Source organism: Pelmatolapia mariae, linkage group LG22, assembly GCF_036321145.2.
Source record: "Pelmatolapia mariae isolate MD_Pm_ZW linkage group LG22, Pm_UMD_F_2, whole genome shotgun sequence".
Classification (NCBI taxonomy): domain Eukaryota; kingdom Metazoa; phylum Chordata; class Actinopteri; order Cichliformes; family Cichlidae; genus Pelmatolapia; species Pelmatolapia mariae.
The window spans coordinates 7,802,987-7,819,833 of NC_086245.2; the positions used below are offsets into that span (position 1 = coordinate 7,802,987).

Genomic DNA, 16,847 nt, shown 5'->3' on the forward strand with positions numbered 1-16,847 from the left:
GATTTGGTGTATCTACAGTAAAGAAAAATGAGAATTAAAGATGTATATAGAGTTAAATAACTGACAAAAAAGAAAAATATCGACTGATAAGATGCAAGAAGGCAGCATGGACATACCACAGCTGAATCTACTACAAATGTCAGACGAGTTTGAATCTCAGTGAGCTCAACCTCAAGGTCACAGGTCAGGTTTCCTGAAAATGTGGTGAATATGATCATTTCAGAATAGTCTAGACTAGACTAGAATAGCCCTTTATTATCAGTGCAAATTATGGGTGCTCCACACCAACTGCACAGGAATAAAATTTAATGGTAAGAGAGCAGGAACAAATGACAAACAAGAGAAAAGTATACAATCAAGAGGAATATGTACAAAACATTTGTAAAGCACACATTGGAGAACAAAGTGGTTGGAAATAGTGCAAAGGACTTGGTCTGAAAGAGTCCATGTGTGCGTGACCTGAGTGATGAGGGTTACTCAGACCATGGCTCAGGGGAAGAAGCTGTTTTTGAATTTGGAGGTGTGGGACCTGATTCACCTGAGGCACCAACTAGAGACAGGAGGATCCTGCGATGGCCTTCAGGGGTGGCAGAGAGCAGGTATTGATTTTTGGGTGGTGTTAATTTACCTCTGTGTAACTTTCCTGTTCTCAGTTGTAGTCCCTGAGTACCAAACACCCAATCAGTAGGAGAGCACGGTCTCCACTGAGAAGGCCAGTAGCAGCTTCTGGTCCAGATTATTCTTCCTCAGGACACGGGGGAAGTGCAGCTACTGTTGGGCCTTATTTACCAAGTGTTGTGGGTGCAGGTCAGATCAGCAGAGATGCAGGTGCCTAAAAACCTGAAGGCGGCGACAGATTCCACCTGTTCAATCGCACAAGTGCTGCTGATTCGCTGAGGAAGAATAAAGTAGTCATGGTAAACCAAACGCATGACCAGTTTAAGATGACATAGCACCAAGATGTTGCTATGTCACCCAAGAATACCCTGATTCTCCATTTTTGCATTAAAAATGTGGACTTTATACTACATACCAGTTTTAAATTGTGTTGATAGGCCATGTAAAACCAGAGTTATAATTAAAAAACATATACGCGATGTTTTTTCCTGAATACTATCACTGTTTTTATATTTACTGCGGGAAGAAACTGCAAAAACAGCGTTTTCTAAGGAAAACACTTGTGAGCAAAAACAAAAACCAACAAAACCCCCCACCCTTGCCTATTGGTGGAAAAATGTACCATGTCAACAAATCAAAAAATGATATGGCAACATGGCATTTGGTTGTTTAGGAAGACGGGGAAGTTTTAGGAGTGATGGCAGAGAGAATGCTGTCTCCAGGTGGAAAACAGGAGGATTGATACACATCCTCTGCTGAGCTCGGTAGGTGAGCGGTAGCGGCTGGGGGGTGAAGATGAAGTATGTTGAGGAGGAAATCCTGTTCGAGTGTGAAATGAGCTCAGTAGCCAGGGGAGACCAGAAACCAGTTGCTGTAGCCGGGTCTCTACAGCGCAGTGAGACTCCCTCTCCGAATGATTCTGCCACAGATCGTTTTTAGTTTTTCCACCGAATAAATAATGTACTCTTGGAGCTCCTCAGACGGGGTGAATGCTGCTGGGTCCGTATTGTGACTGGTCCATACTGTCACGGCAGCGGCAGCAGACGTGTGAAAATTATGAATGATGACCCAAACGCAGCCACTGGCTTAGATGCGAAGAGTGAGCTTTATGTGGTGAAAATATAGACTAGATATATAGGCAAGAACATACTGAGGTTACACAGACGGACCAGTCACGAGCAAGGGAAAACACTATAGCTGTGTCCCAAAGCGTAGGCTGCATCCTCGAGGCCGCATTTGTAGACTGATTACATCACAGTGACGCGACGAAAGCTGTCCCAATTCGTAGACTCCTCCGAATCCGGACGACAAATGCGCCCTCCTTTTCCCCAGATTTGAAGGATGGGTTGGGTGTATCCTTCGTGGCCCACCATATCCCAGAATTCATAGCGCGGCCCAGCCAATTCCAGTTTCCAGCTTCATCGTTTTCAGACCTCCGCAGTCTTTCGCCACTCAGGTTAAACGTGATATAGAAGTCACTCAGATAACTTAAAAATGTTATTGTTTGACTTTTTTCAGTGTTTTATTTGTTCCTAAGTAAATCGGTTTGGCTGAGATTAAAGTTATTAGATTAGATTAAATAAAACTTTATTAATCCCTCGGGAGGGTTCCTCCGGGGTTTTCACACAGCTGAATAAACGTCAAACAGAGAACTGATTAAACAGAAGTGTGAGATGGTCGAGAATTTACGGCAGTGTCCTGTTATATTTTAGATAGCAAGGAGCAGATGGCTGAGTTAACTTCACCAAGACAGTGGCGACGCAAATCTGAAGGCTAGACCGTCCAATTTCACAGCCTCGCATTTCCGGCCTTCTCGGTCTTCGAAGGACCCAGCCCACGTAGACGGCAAAGGTCGGGTCCTCCGAAGGATGCGGCCTGGGTATATAAGTACAAAGGGAAACGAGGAAACTGGACACAGGAGGGAGACACAGCTGAACCTAATGAGCACGACTAGACACAAAGCTGAATGCACTGACACAAGACACAGATCTTCACAATAAAACAGGAAACTCAACACACATGTAAAGACACAAACTCAGAGACACGGGCTTTATACAGAGACTAACTCCAGAACAGAGGGAGTACAGAACCAAAACCTAACAACTAGCAAATATTAAACCAATACATAACCAGAACAAACAAGAACATAGGATAATATTAATAACACAAAACCCTCAGTCAACAGATTTAGGACCATGACATTAAGATATTTATTAAAAGAGACTGTAGTTGGTTCTTTATTATTAAACTTGTCTAACTGTATAAATTTGGCTTTAGCATGAGCTTATTTTTAATAGACAAATATTTCTATTAACATATTTAACTAATTTAAGTATTAATATAGGAAAACATGCATAGCTGAGTATCAGAGAGAAAATGTTCGACTTTGAATGACATCACAGAAACACACAGGTTTGGACCAACCAGAGGGCTGTTTATTTCTTCAGTTTTTATTTTAACTTAAAAAATATAAAAAATATTTTATTCAGCATAATTTGCATCTGAAGATAATATTGACACCTATGCATGAATACATTTGCATGAACTGGAGATGGCATCCTTTCCCCATGAGGTCTTAAATCTGGTCAAATTGCATGATATACTTGCATAAACCAACGAATCTACGGATGCAACATTGGAACATGTCAACAAATCTAACCAGTAGAAAACCAGTTAACCTGGAACACTGGCATGAGTGGAGCTTTCTTTAAAGCGTTCTTTGTTGGACTCGAATAAACTCTCATCTAATGTAAGAAGTACACGTTTTTAATGACACTTGAGCCCAGAATTAACTGGCACAATCTTAGCTTACATCCAGCTGTTGTTGCTTAGTCACGTAGGTTTAAGTGAGATAAAAGAAAGATATTACAGCAAAAAAAAATTAGGAACTACGATTAGCATGTGTGATGTTTTGTTTTACACTCTGTGTCATGTTTCCTGTTTGTCAAATGTGTCTGCGGCTCTTACTGTTGGCTGTGTGATGAATTGTTATAGCTGTTATAATCAACAAATAAGGGAACCTAAATTTTCTTGTAGCCACACAAACCTGCACTTTGGCATTTTGTTACCATTTATTTTATGTATTTGTGTATTTCCTCTGTGGTGAAGCTTCTCAACACAAAAAATGAAAACTGGATGTCTGTGAATCAAGTGTCTCAAGGCAAAGAAATGTGCTTCTATAGCCAAGCCAATCACCTGATGCATTTTCAATGAACGGTTTATGTATTACAAGATTATTTATACATAGACACATGACAACATGCTGAAACTGAGACAGTAACCATGGCATTAAAACAAAAGCAAAGCTCTATCAGAAATAAACAGGAAATAAAAGGGGAACCCCTGAACACAGAGACAAAGACTCACACAGAAGAGATTAAACCACTGAAATTGTTTAAATAATTTGAGCACAAAACTAATTCACCCAATCACACACATTTATACAGTGCCTTTATCTATCCTAAGTGTTTTCTGACATTCTTGCACACACACACACACACACACACACACACACACACACACACACACACACACACACACACACACACACACGCACACACACCTGGGGGTCAAGTAGAGTTTATTGCCCAAGGATAATTTGATGCTAAATGACACGAGAACAATAAACCAAAATGCAAAGAAGACTAACTCCATGAACACTAACTAGAACATGTTTCATCATTTCATACAGGAATAAATATTGAGCTCATCAGGAATCCAAACACAGCCTATTAATGCCAAACTGAAACTACAAATCTAAGATTCCAAGAACACACACACACACACACACACACACACACACACACACACACACACACACACACACACACACACAGATCATCACAAAACATTTACAGTAAAGGTGGTAAAATATTCTCATTTAGTGAATCTTTGAAAAATAGGCTGTGTTTTTTTCATATGATCTTTTTTCATTTTTCTCTGATCTGTTCTTTTTAAACCAAGAAAATCTGATGCTGCTGTTTTTGTGTTTGTAATGTGAAAAAGGCTGCAACGTGGAGCAAAGTGCAATTATTTCTTCATTAGTAAACCATCCACTGACATTAAGATCTTGTAGAAAAGGGTGGAGTATAATGCCCTCTTCTTGCAAGGAAGTTGTGAAACTTCACTTTCACACTCACTGATAGGCACACAGCAGCACAATGTCTGAAGCTGAAGTCGTGTACTCTGATGTGAAGTTCACGCGAGGAAAGGTGGGCGCTAATGGTGAGTCTTATCTGTGTAAATGTACAAATGGAAAGATTTTGATGTGTTAGGTTTGAGTGTGATGTGAATATTGCTTGTTTTCATGTTTTTTAAAAATTGAAAATGTGTTCTTTGGTCACACAGAGTTTTGCCCTTGCACACAAAACATGAGACAGAATCAGTTTTAAAAAAAAAAACAGTAACAGAAAGTATAAAACAGAACATTTGATTTCCTCCAAAATTTATGTCATGAAATAAAAAAAAAGATGCACAAAATATGTACAACAATAGCCACCCTCAGCATTTACAGTAATACTGGCAAACCATGTGTATTTTCTCTTTAAAAGCATCACAACCTTAAGACTAAAAATATCCCAGTGATGAATATAAGAGAAACATTTAAGATCAGAGCAAGCTTACAGCAGCTTCAGAAAAATGAATGTGGCAAAGTGAGTGAAGTAAAATTAACAACGGGTATTTTTTCAAATTTATAAAGAGCCAAAGTTAGAGTTAGTCAGAATTAGGAAGTGGCTCTGATGGAGTGACAGATTATTTAAATGAGAGAGTGTGAGTGAGTGTGTGAGTATATCTTTGATCATATCTATTTCATACTGGGCATGTGTGTCGCTTAAAAGAAAGTGTAGTGCTGACGTTACGGTTGTGTGGAGGAGCAATTATTAGCTGAAAGATGTTTTGTATCTTCTTCTGCATCAGGAGACCTCAGCTGGCTGATTCTGAACAGGCACATTTAGAACAGACACTGTAGTAATTTACATAAACCTGTTCTTTGTATTTCAGTTCCTCTTCACTGCCTACTTAAAAAAAAAGCAGAAGTGGTAATTCAGTTACTAATGTTTAATCTACATTAATAATTGTGACTATGACAGTGTAGTCAGGCTATAACTCCTCTGAATACTTTATTAATGATTGGATACAACGATTGGAAAGCTACTTAGGCTTAAAAATACACCAAGGAAAGAGAAATGGCTTGACGGGAGGCAAGGACAGACGGTAGCCTAGTAAGGAATTCAAACCCAAGGTGGTGTACAGTAAAGCGAGTTGTGAAAGGGAGGTGACACTGTTACTGGCTATCTTCCTGTAAGCCTACGGCCCAAAATGGCATCCGTAAAAGAAGGTAGTAAGCACTGATTTTGACCAGTAAGAAACCAACATGCTCACACTGCAGTGAGGTACACAAGATTTATTTTTCTTCTCCTCCAAGTCAGACTACTGGCTGAAGACATAACTCCAGACTGGAATCCAAGGACCAAAGCCATCGCGGTCAGGGTTGTCAGCCTGGTTACAAACAGGGAAAGGTGGTCACTCGGAAGAACAAGTAGCCAAAAACACATCAATCCTGCATCTTCCTGAGAAATTCTTTCCACCCCCCTTTTCAGGCCTGGCTTTGTTCGAGGGTGGGTCTCTACACCAGATCTTGGGGCTTCTACTCTTGAGCTGAAACTTCTCTAAATCTTGGCCAGTTTCCTTTCCATGGGCACAGAGAGCCTCCAATCCAGTGTTTTTATCCCAGCAGATCCACACGAATCCTAATTAAAACGAGTCCTCCCCCCCAGCATCATCAGATTATTTTAAAAGCAAAACCAGGTCAGGTAATAAAAAATCATTTCCTTTAAAATGTGCACTTTTCATCCTAGAGTCTCCAAGGTCAACTGGCTTCCCTGCTGCAACAGTGTCCTACTAAAAAAACACCCCCCCCCCCCCATTTCCTCTCCTCTCCTCTCCTCTTTATAGAGAAGAGCTCTAATCCTTCCCAATCAACTGCTCCCTGTACTCAACTCCAAATAGCTGGCAGTCGGACTAGAGTAGAATCTCCCCTCCCACATGGGTGTGGCCCACACCTCACACAAGACACAAAAAACACCAAAGCATGTGATTAGTAAAAAAAAAATCAAAAATAATGCCAACCCAAACGTATAGTAGAGGATTCTCTCCATTCTTTTCCAACATGCTATACTCTGCAACATATACATCACAAATAAAAGCACTAAAAATGTATTCCAGGCATAAAATGATTTAAGTATGTATATTAATCCACACACACACACACACACACACACACACACACACACACACACACACACACATTGAAAATCACACATTAAAAGAGAACCCACAAACGAAAAGGTCTGTCAGAAACGTTATGGTCATTCTCTCCATATAAGCACACAGGTGTTAATGCTGCACATGGCCCGCAGTGCTGCGATCCCAGCCACCATCAATGAGTCGGAGGCTGGAGAAGCATTGCACCAGCCCACATCTCCATATGTCCAAACCATCTCAGCCTCGCATCTCCAACTTTGTCTCTGAACCACTCGACCTGATCTGCACTTCTTCATCACCACCTCCAGCTCTGCCTCCTGCCTTTTTGTCAGTACTATCATCTCCAAATTATACATCATAGCAGGACTCATGTCAGTCTTGCTATTATATTTTTGTGTCACACATCGCCACTGACACTCATCTCTAGTTACTCCACCCTTCCTCTTCTTCACCTCTCTAATGCACTGTCTGTTGCTTTGGAAGGTTAATCCCAGGTGTTTAAACTCATCTACCATCACTAGCTCTGCTCTTTAAAACTTCATCCTGTCCAGTCTTATTAAAGGTGTTTATAAAAGGTGTTTCTTTCCCTCTTTCTTTCTCCCCTTGCTTTTCCCCAGTCAAGTCTGTCCCGTATTTAGCAAGTGAAAATAAAATAAAATAAACAATAAAAGATGAATCAAATAGACCATTATGGCAAGGCTGGGATGGTCCATTTGGTAAAGTAAATCCGTTGGGCATCTTTCTTCGCTTTTAGACAATAATTCTGATGGCAAAAGAGCCAAACGGGACAGGCAAAAGAAAAAAAAATACACACATTATTACTTATTACAAAGCCTTTCCAGCATGAATAGTGGAGTAACAAAGTGCGGTGAGAAGCTGGGTTACCTCAGGCAGAAGAAAAAAAAAAAGTGTTTATAAAAACAAAATAAAATGACAAAAACATACTAAAAGTCCCTCGTGTGTTACTGAGGTAGGTTTACCTTAACACCTAAAATCTAGCTCAATAAAATTCTGAAACACATATACACCACATCTCACATCTATATTGTGTTCCCTTTTCTCACTATTCAGAGGGTCCTCAACAAGCTGTGGTGAGCAAAAAGTCAAAGGTCACCTCAGAGAGAGTGATCCTGGTGGTTCTCAGTGTTCTCCTGTCAGCTGCTCTCATTGCGCTGTGTTTTACCAGTGAGTTAATATTAGAATTTAATAAGACTCAAATTAACATTAATTATTTTCAGCAATGTTAAGAAAAATGATGCTTCGGTTTAATGTTTTCCTCAAACTGCTGTTTTTACATTTAATTTTTTTTCAATGTAAATAAAAAGTGACTGAGTGATGTATTTGTTTATTTGTTTGGTTTTAATATCTTTTAATCAGCATTTGAAATCATAAAAACTAACAAAGAGCTCAAAAATCTGGAAGATCACAAAATGAAGTGTGAACGTAATTTCACAGGTAAGAATATTTAACATGCACTTTGATATTTGGTCAGACATTCCTGGTGAATGACTGATGAAAGTTGATTTTTTAAATTCTTTATTCTAACAGAGACTCTCTCTAAGATAAAATCATGCAGCACGGTGCAGCCGACCTGTCCAGGACCTAAAGTAATAGGTAAGTTACAGATTTTGTCTTTGAGACACTAACCTCAAGCTAAGTTCACACAAACATGAACAGTGATTTCTTCCACCTGACTGAAGTCGTTGCTGTAATCTCTTCAAAGATGATCCTTGTTATAAATGTGAAGAAGGCTGGGAGCAACATGGAGGAAAGTGCTATTACTTCTCCAGCAGTAATTCATCCTGGAATGAGAGCAGAGTTGAGTGTAGAGCTAAAGGAGGAGACCTGGTTAAGATAGACAGCAGGGAGGAGCAGGTATGAAACACTGCTGCAGGTTCATGTTCTCACATGTTTTATTACATCTTTATGTTTCACCTTCTCAGCACAGAAAAGTCTAACAAAGTCATTTTCTTCATCTTTTCCTGATCAGACATTCTTGCAGAGAAGACTGAGAGATGTAATGACTGAAGATGAGGACAAGTTCTGGATCGGACTGACAGACTCAGCAGTAGAGGACAGATGGTTGTGGGTGGACGGATCACCACTGGATCAAAGGTTTGATTGTTGTAAAAATATTTTTTTTCATATCCAGAATTAAAGTTACCAGTTTTTACTGAACTAATTATTTTTGTTCTTCATCGCTTAGTTTGAAGTGGCATAGAGCCAGACAATTGGAATGGGACAGATGATGAACAACCTGATGGAGAGGACTGTGCGAGGATGGGAGAAAAAGGCAGCACTGATGATCTGGAGTGTTGGTTTGATGCATTTTGCTCAAAGCCTCACAGAAGTATTTGTGAGAAAGCAGGAGTAAAAGGACAGTTTAGAAAAGTATGTGACTGAAATTCACATATGAAACACCAGAATGGAGTGATGCAATTTTCAAAAGTAATGTCACAAACAGGAAAAAGGGAACACAATGAAATAAGCGTGAGTAATAGTTTGTATTTGATATTTTTCCTTAGTGATGTGATTATGATGTGCAACATGTGTGGCCACCTGTGAAATTTATTAGAGTCCTTTCAATAATAAATCACACTTTTTAACCAATTAAATAATTACAAAGTATTTTGTATACAAAATCATTAAAAAAAATCATACCTTTAAATTATTTATTCTCACTTTTAAAGGAGGAAGAAAGAGTAATGCACTAAAACAAACAAACAAACAAACAAACAAACAAAGATCCTGTGTTTCTCACAGTGTGAGAAGGTTTTTTTAAGTGTTATAAATAAAAACTCTTTTCTGAACTCTCACATCTGTACCTCTTGAAAAATGTTTCCTGACTTTAAACATGCAAAATCAAACAGAGGGTCAAAGGTCACCTCTGACAGCATGGCTGGCTCTGTGTCGTCCGGTCAGGTACCCCGCCTCTCGCCCTATGACAGCTGGGATAGGCTCCTCTTTTTTTTTTTCTTTTATTGTCCAGTTTTGGTGAGTCTGTGCAGAATGTAGTCTCGGTGTCTTGTTCTTACCTGACAGGTGTGGCCCCCAGTGTGATGCCCTGTTGCTGTAGCCCATTTGCTTCAAGGTCAGCTGTGTTGTGCTTTCAGAGATGCTCTTCTGTATAGCTTGTTTGCAATGAATGGTTGAGTGAGTTATTTTTGCCTTCCTATCATCTCAAAGTTGTCTGGCCATTCTTCTCTAACCTCTGACATCAAAAAAGTATTTTCACCCAGCGAACTCAGAACATTCCCTGTAAACCCTGGAGAAAGCTGAGTGGGAAAATCCCAGTACATCAAATAATCACACCACCCTGTCTGACATCAACAACCATGTCACATTGTGGCTGATTACTACAACAACAACAACAACAACCAACTTTATTTATATAGCACTTTTAAAAACCAGTGGTATACCAAAGTGCTTAACATACAAGAGGGTCAGATATAAGTAATAGAGACAGATGAAGGGCCATGGCAAGTGCCAAACATGCTCGCAGGTTGATGGCATTAAAAACACAGAAACAAAAGAAATGCAAATAAATGCATAATAGAACAATATGTGTAAAGGATAAAAAAAAGTCAAGAAAATTTTAAAATTAATCAAAAGTAGTTAAGAATAGAGCAAAAATTAGATATTAGGATTACTGTCATGAGTAGTGGAACAGATATACCTATTAAAGTGATTGCTGAATGTATGTCCTGTGACTTTACTGAACTATACAGTAGATGGTGCTATGTTCTCACATTCTGTATATTTTTTCTGACGCATCACTAGTATCATTTTCTCTTTCTTTTAAAATGTGTTTGAAAAAAAAGATTATATTGAAAAAATGAAATCCAAAATGTATAGATACAACATTTCAGGAGAATTTTTTCTGTGATTTTGTTCATTTTGTTCAGCTGATGTCAGAAAATCTGTTTTATAGTCAGATTTTTATTGAGCAGTTGTTCATGTTATTTTGGCCACATTACACACTTTTCTGAAGTCTCACATCTTTATCTCAGATCTACACTATTGATGTCTTAATTATTTTTACTAATGTTTTTCTGCACAAACAGACTTTCTAGAGGAAGGTTATTGACGGTGTGGTTTGAGAATCTATTTCAATAATAATATGAGAGATACTGCGTATGTAAAAAATGGAATAAAAGTCTACAGTTAAAATACCTCAGTGCTATTAATGAGAAGAAGTGAACAACATCAAGGAAAATGCTGTCATTTATTCACCAGTGAATGATTGTGGGAGGAGAGCAAAGATGAATGTAGAGCTAAAGGATTAGATTGGACAATTTAATTTAAAAAAGATCCACTGAGGGTCCTGGGCTTTCTGTATTGTTAACAAATAAGCATTCTCAAATATTCTCATTCATCAGCAGTGTTGGTCAAGTTACTTGAAAAAAGTAATCAGTAACTAATTATTGATTACTTCCCCCAAAAAGTAATCCCGTTACTTTACTGATTACTTATTTTCAAAAGTAATTAATTACTTAGTTACTTTAAAAAACATGATTTACAACCTGGATAGGTAATAAAGCGATAGATCTTTCAGCCCAATTCTACTTTTTCTGCATAATCCATCATACAAAATGTAATCAAATGGAAAAGTCTCTTTTTTAAAACTTGTTTTATTAGTTTTAATCTTTTAACTTTATGCATCAAGCAAAAATTAAATTATATATAACATTCTCTGACTGGAAGAGATTTGTTTAACATTTAAAGCTATTTTCTGCACATTCCGGCACATAAAATAAAATAGGTTTTTGTGTTTACACTCACTCTTTCAAATAAATGCAAGTGAAACACAGGAGAAAATAAATAAAATCAAAGACTCAGCGGTCCTGTTGCTCTATTTTCACCTGCATAGCAGGAGTGGGGCAGGCGGATGTTTGCCCTGGTGCAGGTGTGCCGCAGCGGTCAGTGGAAGAATCCGCGAGTTTCTCTGTGAATTTCTCATTCCGTGGTAGCGTACTCGGTGCTTGCTCGGAAGTTTAGGGTTTTTTTTCGTTGTAAAAATAAGTTTTCTAGGCACGGGGACTACTTGTCTGTGGAGGAGACCTTAATATTACATTAAAACCACATCTGGACGCATCGGGGATGAGAATATCTCAATCACAAAAACTAACTAGAAAACTGAACCTTCTGATAGAGGAGATGGGATTGGTGGATACTTGGAGGCATTTCAACTCAACAGCAAGGAACTATACTTACTATTCATCTCCACATGCAACCTATTCGAGAATCGACTACTTCCTCACTTTTGGTACTGATATGAACAGAATACAAGAGTGTCATATTGGGTCAATGGACGTTTCTGACCACTGCCCTCTATATTTATCCTTAAATCCTACTCAAAGGAGAAAAATAACCAACTGGAAATTAAACTCTAGTATATTGAATGAACGGACATGTGAACAGTTGACAAAAGACATTGCTGAATACCTGGAATTCAATGATAAAGATGAGTTACCCCCTCCGATTTTGTGGGATGCGTGCAAAGCAGTGATGAGAGGAAAAGTTATTGCTATAACCTCTAATATTAAAAAATCCAAAGTTGCAAGATTCCAGAAGCTGCAGTCGGAATTATTACAATTAGAGGCCACACACAAAAACACTATTGATTCTAAGACAAAATTAGAAATGGCAAAGAAGAGAAATCTAATTGATGAGATATACACCCAAGACGTCCAAACGAAACTAATGTTGACCAAACAAAGATATTATGAGGGGGGAGCTAAATATATGAAACAATTGGCATATAGATTAAGGAAGCAACAAGCAGACAGAACAATATACAGGATAAGGGATCTGGAAACCAAAATGGAAATGCAGGATATAGAGGAAATTAAGGATTGCTTTAAGAGATACTATGAAAAATTATATTTACAACCACCCACAAACAATGACGATCAAATGGAGAGTTTGCTTGACATGTTACACCTCCCTAAACTTACAGTAGAAGAAAACAAATCGTTAGTGAAGCAAATTACAAGGGAAGAACTTCACTTGGCGATTGGTAAACTCAAGGCAAACAAATCTCCAGGTATAGATGGTTTTACTGCGGAGTGGTACCAGAAATTAAGGGAACCTTTGACACCGGTCTTACTTAAAACATTTAATTGGGTCCTTAAGAAGGGAGAAGCACCCTCCTCATGGAAACAAGCCATAATTTCTATTATACCTAAAGATGGTAAAGACAAATTAGAATGTTCCAATTATAGGCCAATAAGTGTATTAAATGTAGATTACAAATTGTTTACGTCAATCATAGCATGGAGACTTGAAGGGATCATCCCAAGGATAATAAATCTAGATCAAACTGGATTTGTTAGGTCGCGCCAAACCCATGATAGTGTTAAGAGAACTCTGCAAATTATTAGACATATTAATTTAAATAAAATACCAGCTATATTATTGAGTCTAGATGCTGAAAAAGCTTTCGACTCTGTGAGATGGGAATTTTTATTCCAAGTAATGCTTAAATTTGGGTTTAATGGGTCCATCATTACAATATTGAGGGCTTTCTATAATAGTCCAACTGCAAAAATAAAGATCAACAGTGAACTTTCAGATGCTTTTAAGCTTGAAAGGTCCACAAGACAGGGATGCCCACTGAGTCCACTCTTATTTGCCATTTTTATAGAGCCGTTGGCTCAAAGGATTAGGCAGAATGATAAAATAAAAGGGATTAAAATTGCTGGAAGTGAGCAGAAATTGGCCTTGTTCGCAGATGATGTTTTGGTTTACTTATCAAAACCTACTGAATCATTTATGGAGCTTATGTCAGTGTTAAAGGAGTATGGGTCCTACTCGGGATATAAATTGAATATACAAAAAACACAAGTTCTTAGTAGCTTTTATAGCCCCTCCACCCCAAAATTTGCTCAGCAAATACAAACTAGGCTGGGACAAAAAAACTATCAAATATTTGGGCATTAACTTATCAATGGATATAACCAGTTTGGAAGAAATCAACTACTCCCCACTTAAAAAGATATCATCGTAGATATTAGCAGATGGTCATTAACCCCTTATCTAAGCATCTCTTCTAGAGTAGACACCATATAAATGAAAATGCTCCCAAAATATTGTACTTATTCCAGTCTATTTCTATAGAAAACCCTGATAGATACTTCATATATGGGCGGGTAAAAAGCCAAGAGTTAAGTTTAAAACACTTCAGCTTCCCAAGGATAAAGGAGGACTAGGCCTCCCTTGCCTACATGACTATTATAGGGCAACTCAAATAAGAAATCTGGTGGGCTGGTGTAAACCTGGATACTGTTCAAGATGGAAGGAAGTGGAATTTTCCTTGGGTGGTAACTTCCCTGTCGTGGCACTGATAGGAGATCCCTCAGAGTTAAAAAAATTATTTCCAAATTATATCGTTCACTGACCAATCTAAGGGGTCATGATACAAGATATGTTAAAGCAAGATGGTAAACAGAGGGTAATCTATCCCTAACAGGAGAGGAATGGGATGGGATTTGTAGGCAGCAGTGGTCGGTAACAAGCTCCCCCTTGTGGAGGGAATTCAGTTGGAAGAATGTAATTTGTTATTTTAATACCCCGGCTCAAAAATCCAATTATTCTCATAACATAACATGCTGGAGGCAGTGTGGACATGCAGCAGCAAATCATTTCCACATTTTTTGGGAATGTCCTCTTGTGGTTCCATTTTTGAAGGAAATACATAAGGTCCTGGAAACAATCTTCCAAAAGAAAATACAATTTTATTTTGCAGTAATGTACCTAGGTAACTTAATTCTTAATCTATGCAAACTGGATAAATACTTGTTAAGTGTGCTGCTGGTAGCTGCCAAAAAGGCCATAACCCGCCATTGGCTTAAAGAGGATACTCCTACTATAAATGAGTGGATTGATGTGATATATACTATTTTTGTTATGGAAAGAACAACTTTTAGGCTAAAGTTGCAGGCGGACTCACTTGTTTGTTAGGTTTTTTTTTTGTTTGTTTTGTTTTGTTTTTATTTTGTTTTGTTTTTGTCCGTTTGTTCTTTTTTTTGTTGTTTTGTTTTGTTTTGTTTTTTGTTTTTTATTTTATTTTTCCCCCCTCCACTTAAGTTGTATTGTTGTTATAAATAAGAAAATAAGTTTTCTTCCCAAGCAGTGAACAGCGGATGCTAATGTTTTTGTCACTTTTTACAGAATCAAACTCAAAGTAAGGTCAGTACTTCCACGCGTTAAATGCTGCACGGTCATATGCTCTCCCGCACTAGCTATATTATCCATTGTTGATCTGCACACAGCTGTTGCCACGAATGTCGCACTCGCTTACGTCATTGTCATGAAACACTCTCGCAAAAAAAATCACGGTTTTAGTAACGCAGTAACGCAGCGTGCTTACGGGAAAGTAACAGTAATCTAATTACCTTTTTTGCAATAGTAATCCCTTACTTTACTCGTTACTTGAAAAAAATAATCGGATTACAGTAACGCGTTACTGCCCATCTCTGTTCATCAGCATGCATGCATGCCATGATTTCTTGTGTTTGCATTTAAAACGGTCCACTTTTTTGACTGACTGTAGTTTATAAAAGTCAACACAACACAGGAAGGATTTACAGATTTATTTTTGATCTTCTTTGTTTGTCTGACTGAAGATTGGAGTCAGAGTGTAACAAGTTGTCTTTTCTGTCTGACACCAGGCAGCTTTTGATTCTGATTGTTTAAATCTACATCTGTCACCAGTTCATGTCTGTTGGAGTCAAATTGTTGAATGTTGTCATTGTGTTTCTTAAATTTGTAAGTCTTGGTTCAAGCAGTAGGATCAAAGACATTCCTTTGTCTCTGACCACCTCTCCAGCCACTCTGGTGCTGGGGGAGGCTTTATTATAAGCACATCCTATCTGAAAGATCTGTTTCTTGTGTTGTAAGCTTCCTGCTTTTATGATCCTTTTGGTGAGCAGGAGGTCACACAAACGCACCCCCATGACACACACATTCACACACACACACGTTCTTGCACATGGATACACATGCATACACGTGCACACACATACACACATAGTGCCTTGTCTTTTAGAACCATAGGGGGGTTTTACGAGGGGAGGTGCTTGTGTTGTGTAAACTGTAACTGTCATGGGAATAAAAGGCTACGAGGAGGGCTGCTCTTTGAAGGAGTTGGGCTGGAGACAGGTGAGGAGCGTTAAGTGCCACAGCCTGGTTCTGACCATCCAGGATCTCCTAATAGACCGTAAGTTTGACTTTTTCTGCTTGACTGAGACATGGCAACAGCCCGATGACTTTTCGCAACTCAACGACTCCATCCCCCCGGGGTTTGTTTACACCTGCCAACCTCGCGAGTCCGGTCGTGGTGGTGGCCTCGCGGTAATTTATCGCGAGAACTGGAAAATCTCGCCACTGTCGGTCCCTACCTACAGCTCCTTTGAATCTGTTGTTTGTCAACTTTCAGGACCCACTCCAACTGTCATAGCTGTCATTTACCGCCCCCCAAAATTTAATTCTGTTTTTATAAGTGACTTTGCTGATCTGCTGACCAACCTAGCTACTGTTTCCCCTAATATAATATTGCTGGGTGACTTCAACGTCCACGTGGATAACTGTGATCATCCTCTTACCAAGGACCTTTTATCCTGCTTTGATAGCTTCAGCCTTAAACAATACATAAACTTCCCTACCCACACTAAGGGCCATACTTTGGACCTAGTCTGTTGTTCTGGACTTACCCCCTCCAACTGCACAGCTGACGAGCTGCTAATCTCGGATCATCTACTTCTCTCCTTTAATGTTCACATGACTTTCTCTATAATTAACAATCCTCGTATTATTTCTTTCCGGAATATCAAGAATATAAATCTTGATATCCTTTCTTCTGCTCTCTCTAGCTGCTTGTCTCCTAACAATTTGGCTATTCAAGACGATTTAGTATTTTATTATAATCATAGCCTTAGTAGTATTTTGAATTCTCTTGCTCCACA

The 16,847-nt window shown here is 38.7% G+C and overlaps 1 protein-coding gene across 1 annotated transcript; it reads left to right on the forward strand.

The window, feature by feature from the left end:
* Window positions 1–484: 484 nt before the first annotated feature.
* On the forward strand, window positions 485–9,430 carry LOC135933566 (C-type lectin domain family 4 member E-like). Its single transcript, XM_065471694.1, has 7 exons — window positions 485–599; window positions 7,954–8,067; window positions 8,260–8,337; window positions 8,431–8,496; window positions 8,606–8,757; window positions 8,873–8,997; window positions 9,089–9,430. Exons 1-7 carry the CDS (start codon window positions 485–487, stop codon window positions 9,129–9,131), a joined length of 693 nt encoding a protein of 230 aa, XP_065327766.1. The 3' UTR covers window positions 9,132–9,430.
* The last annotated feature ends 7,417 nt before the right edge of the window (window positions 9,431–16,847 follow it).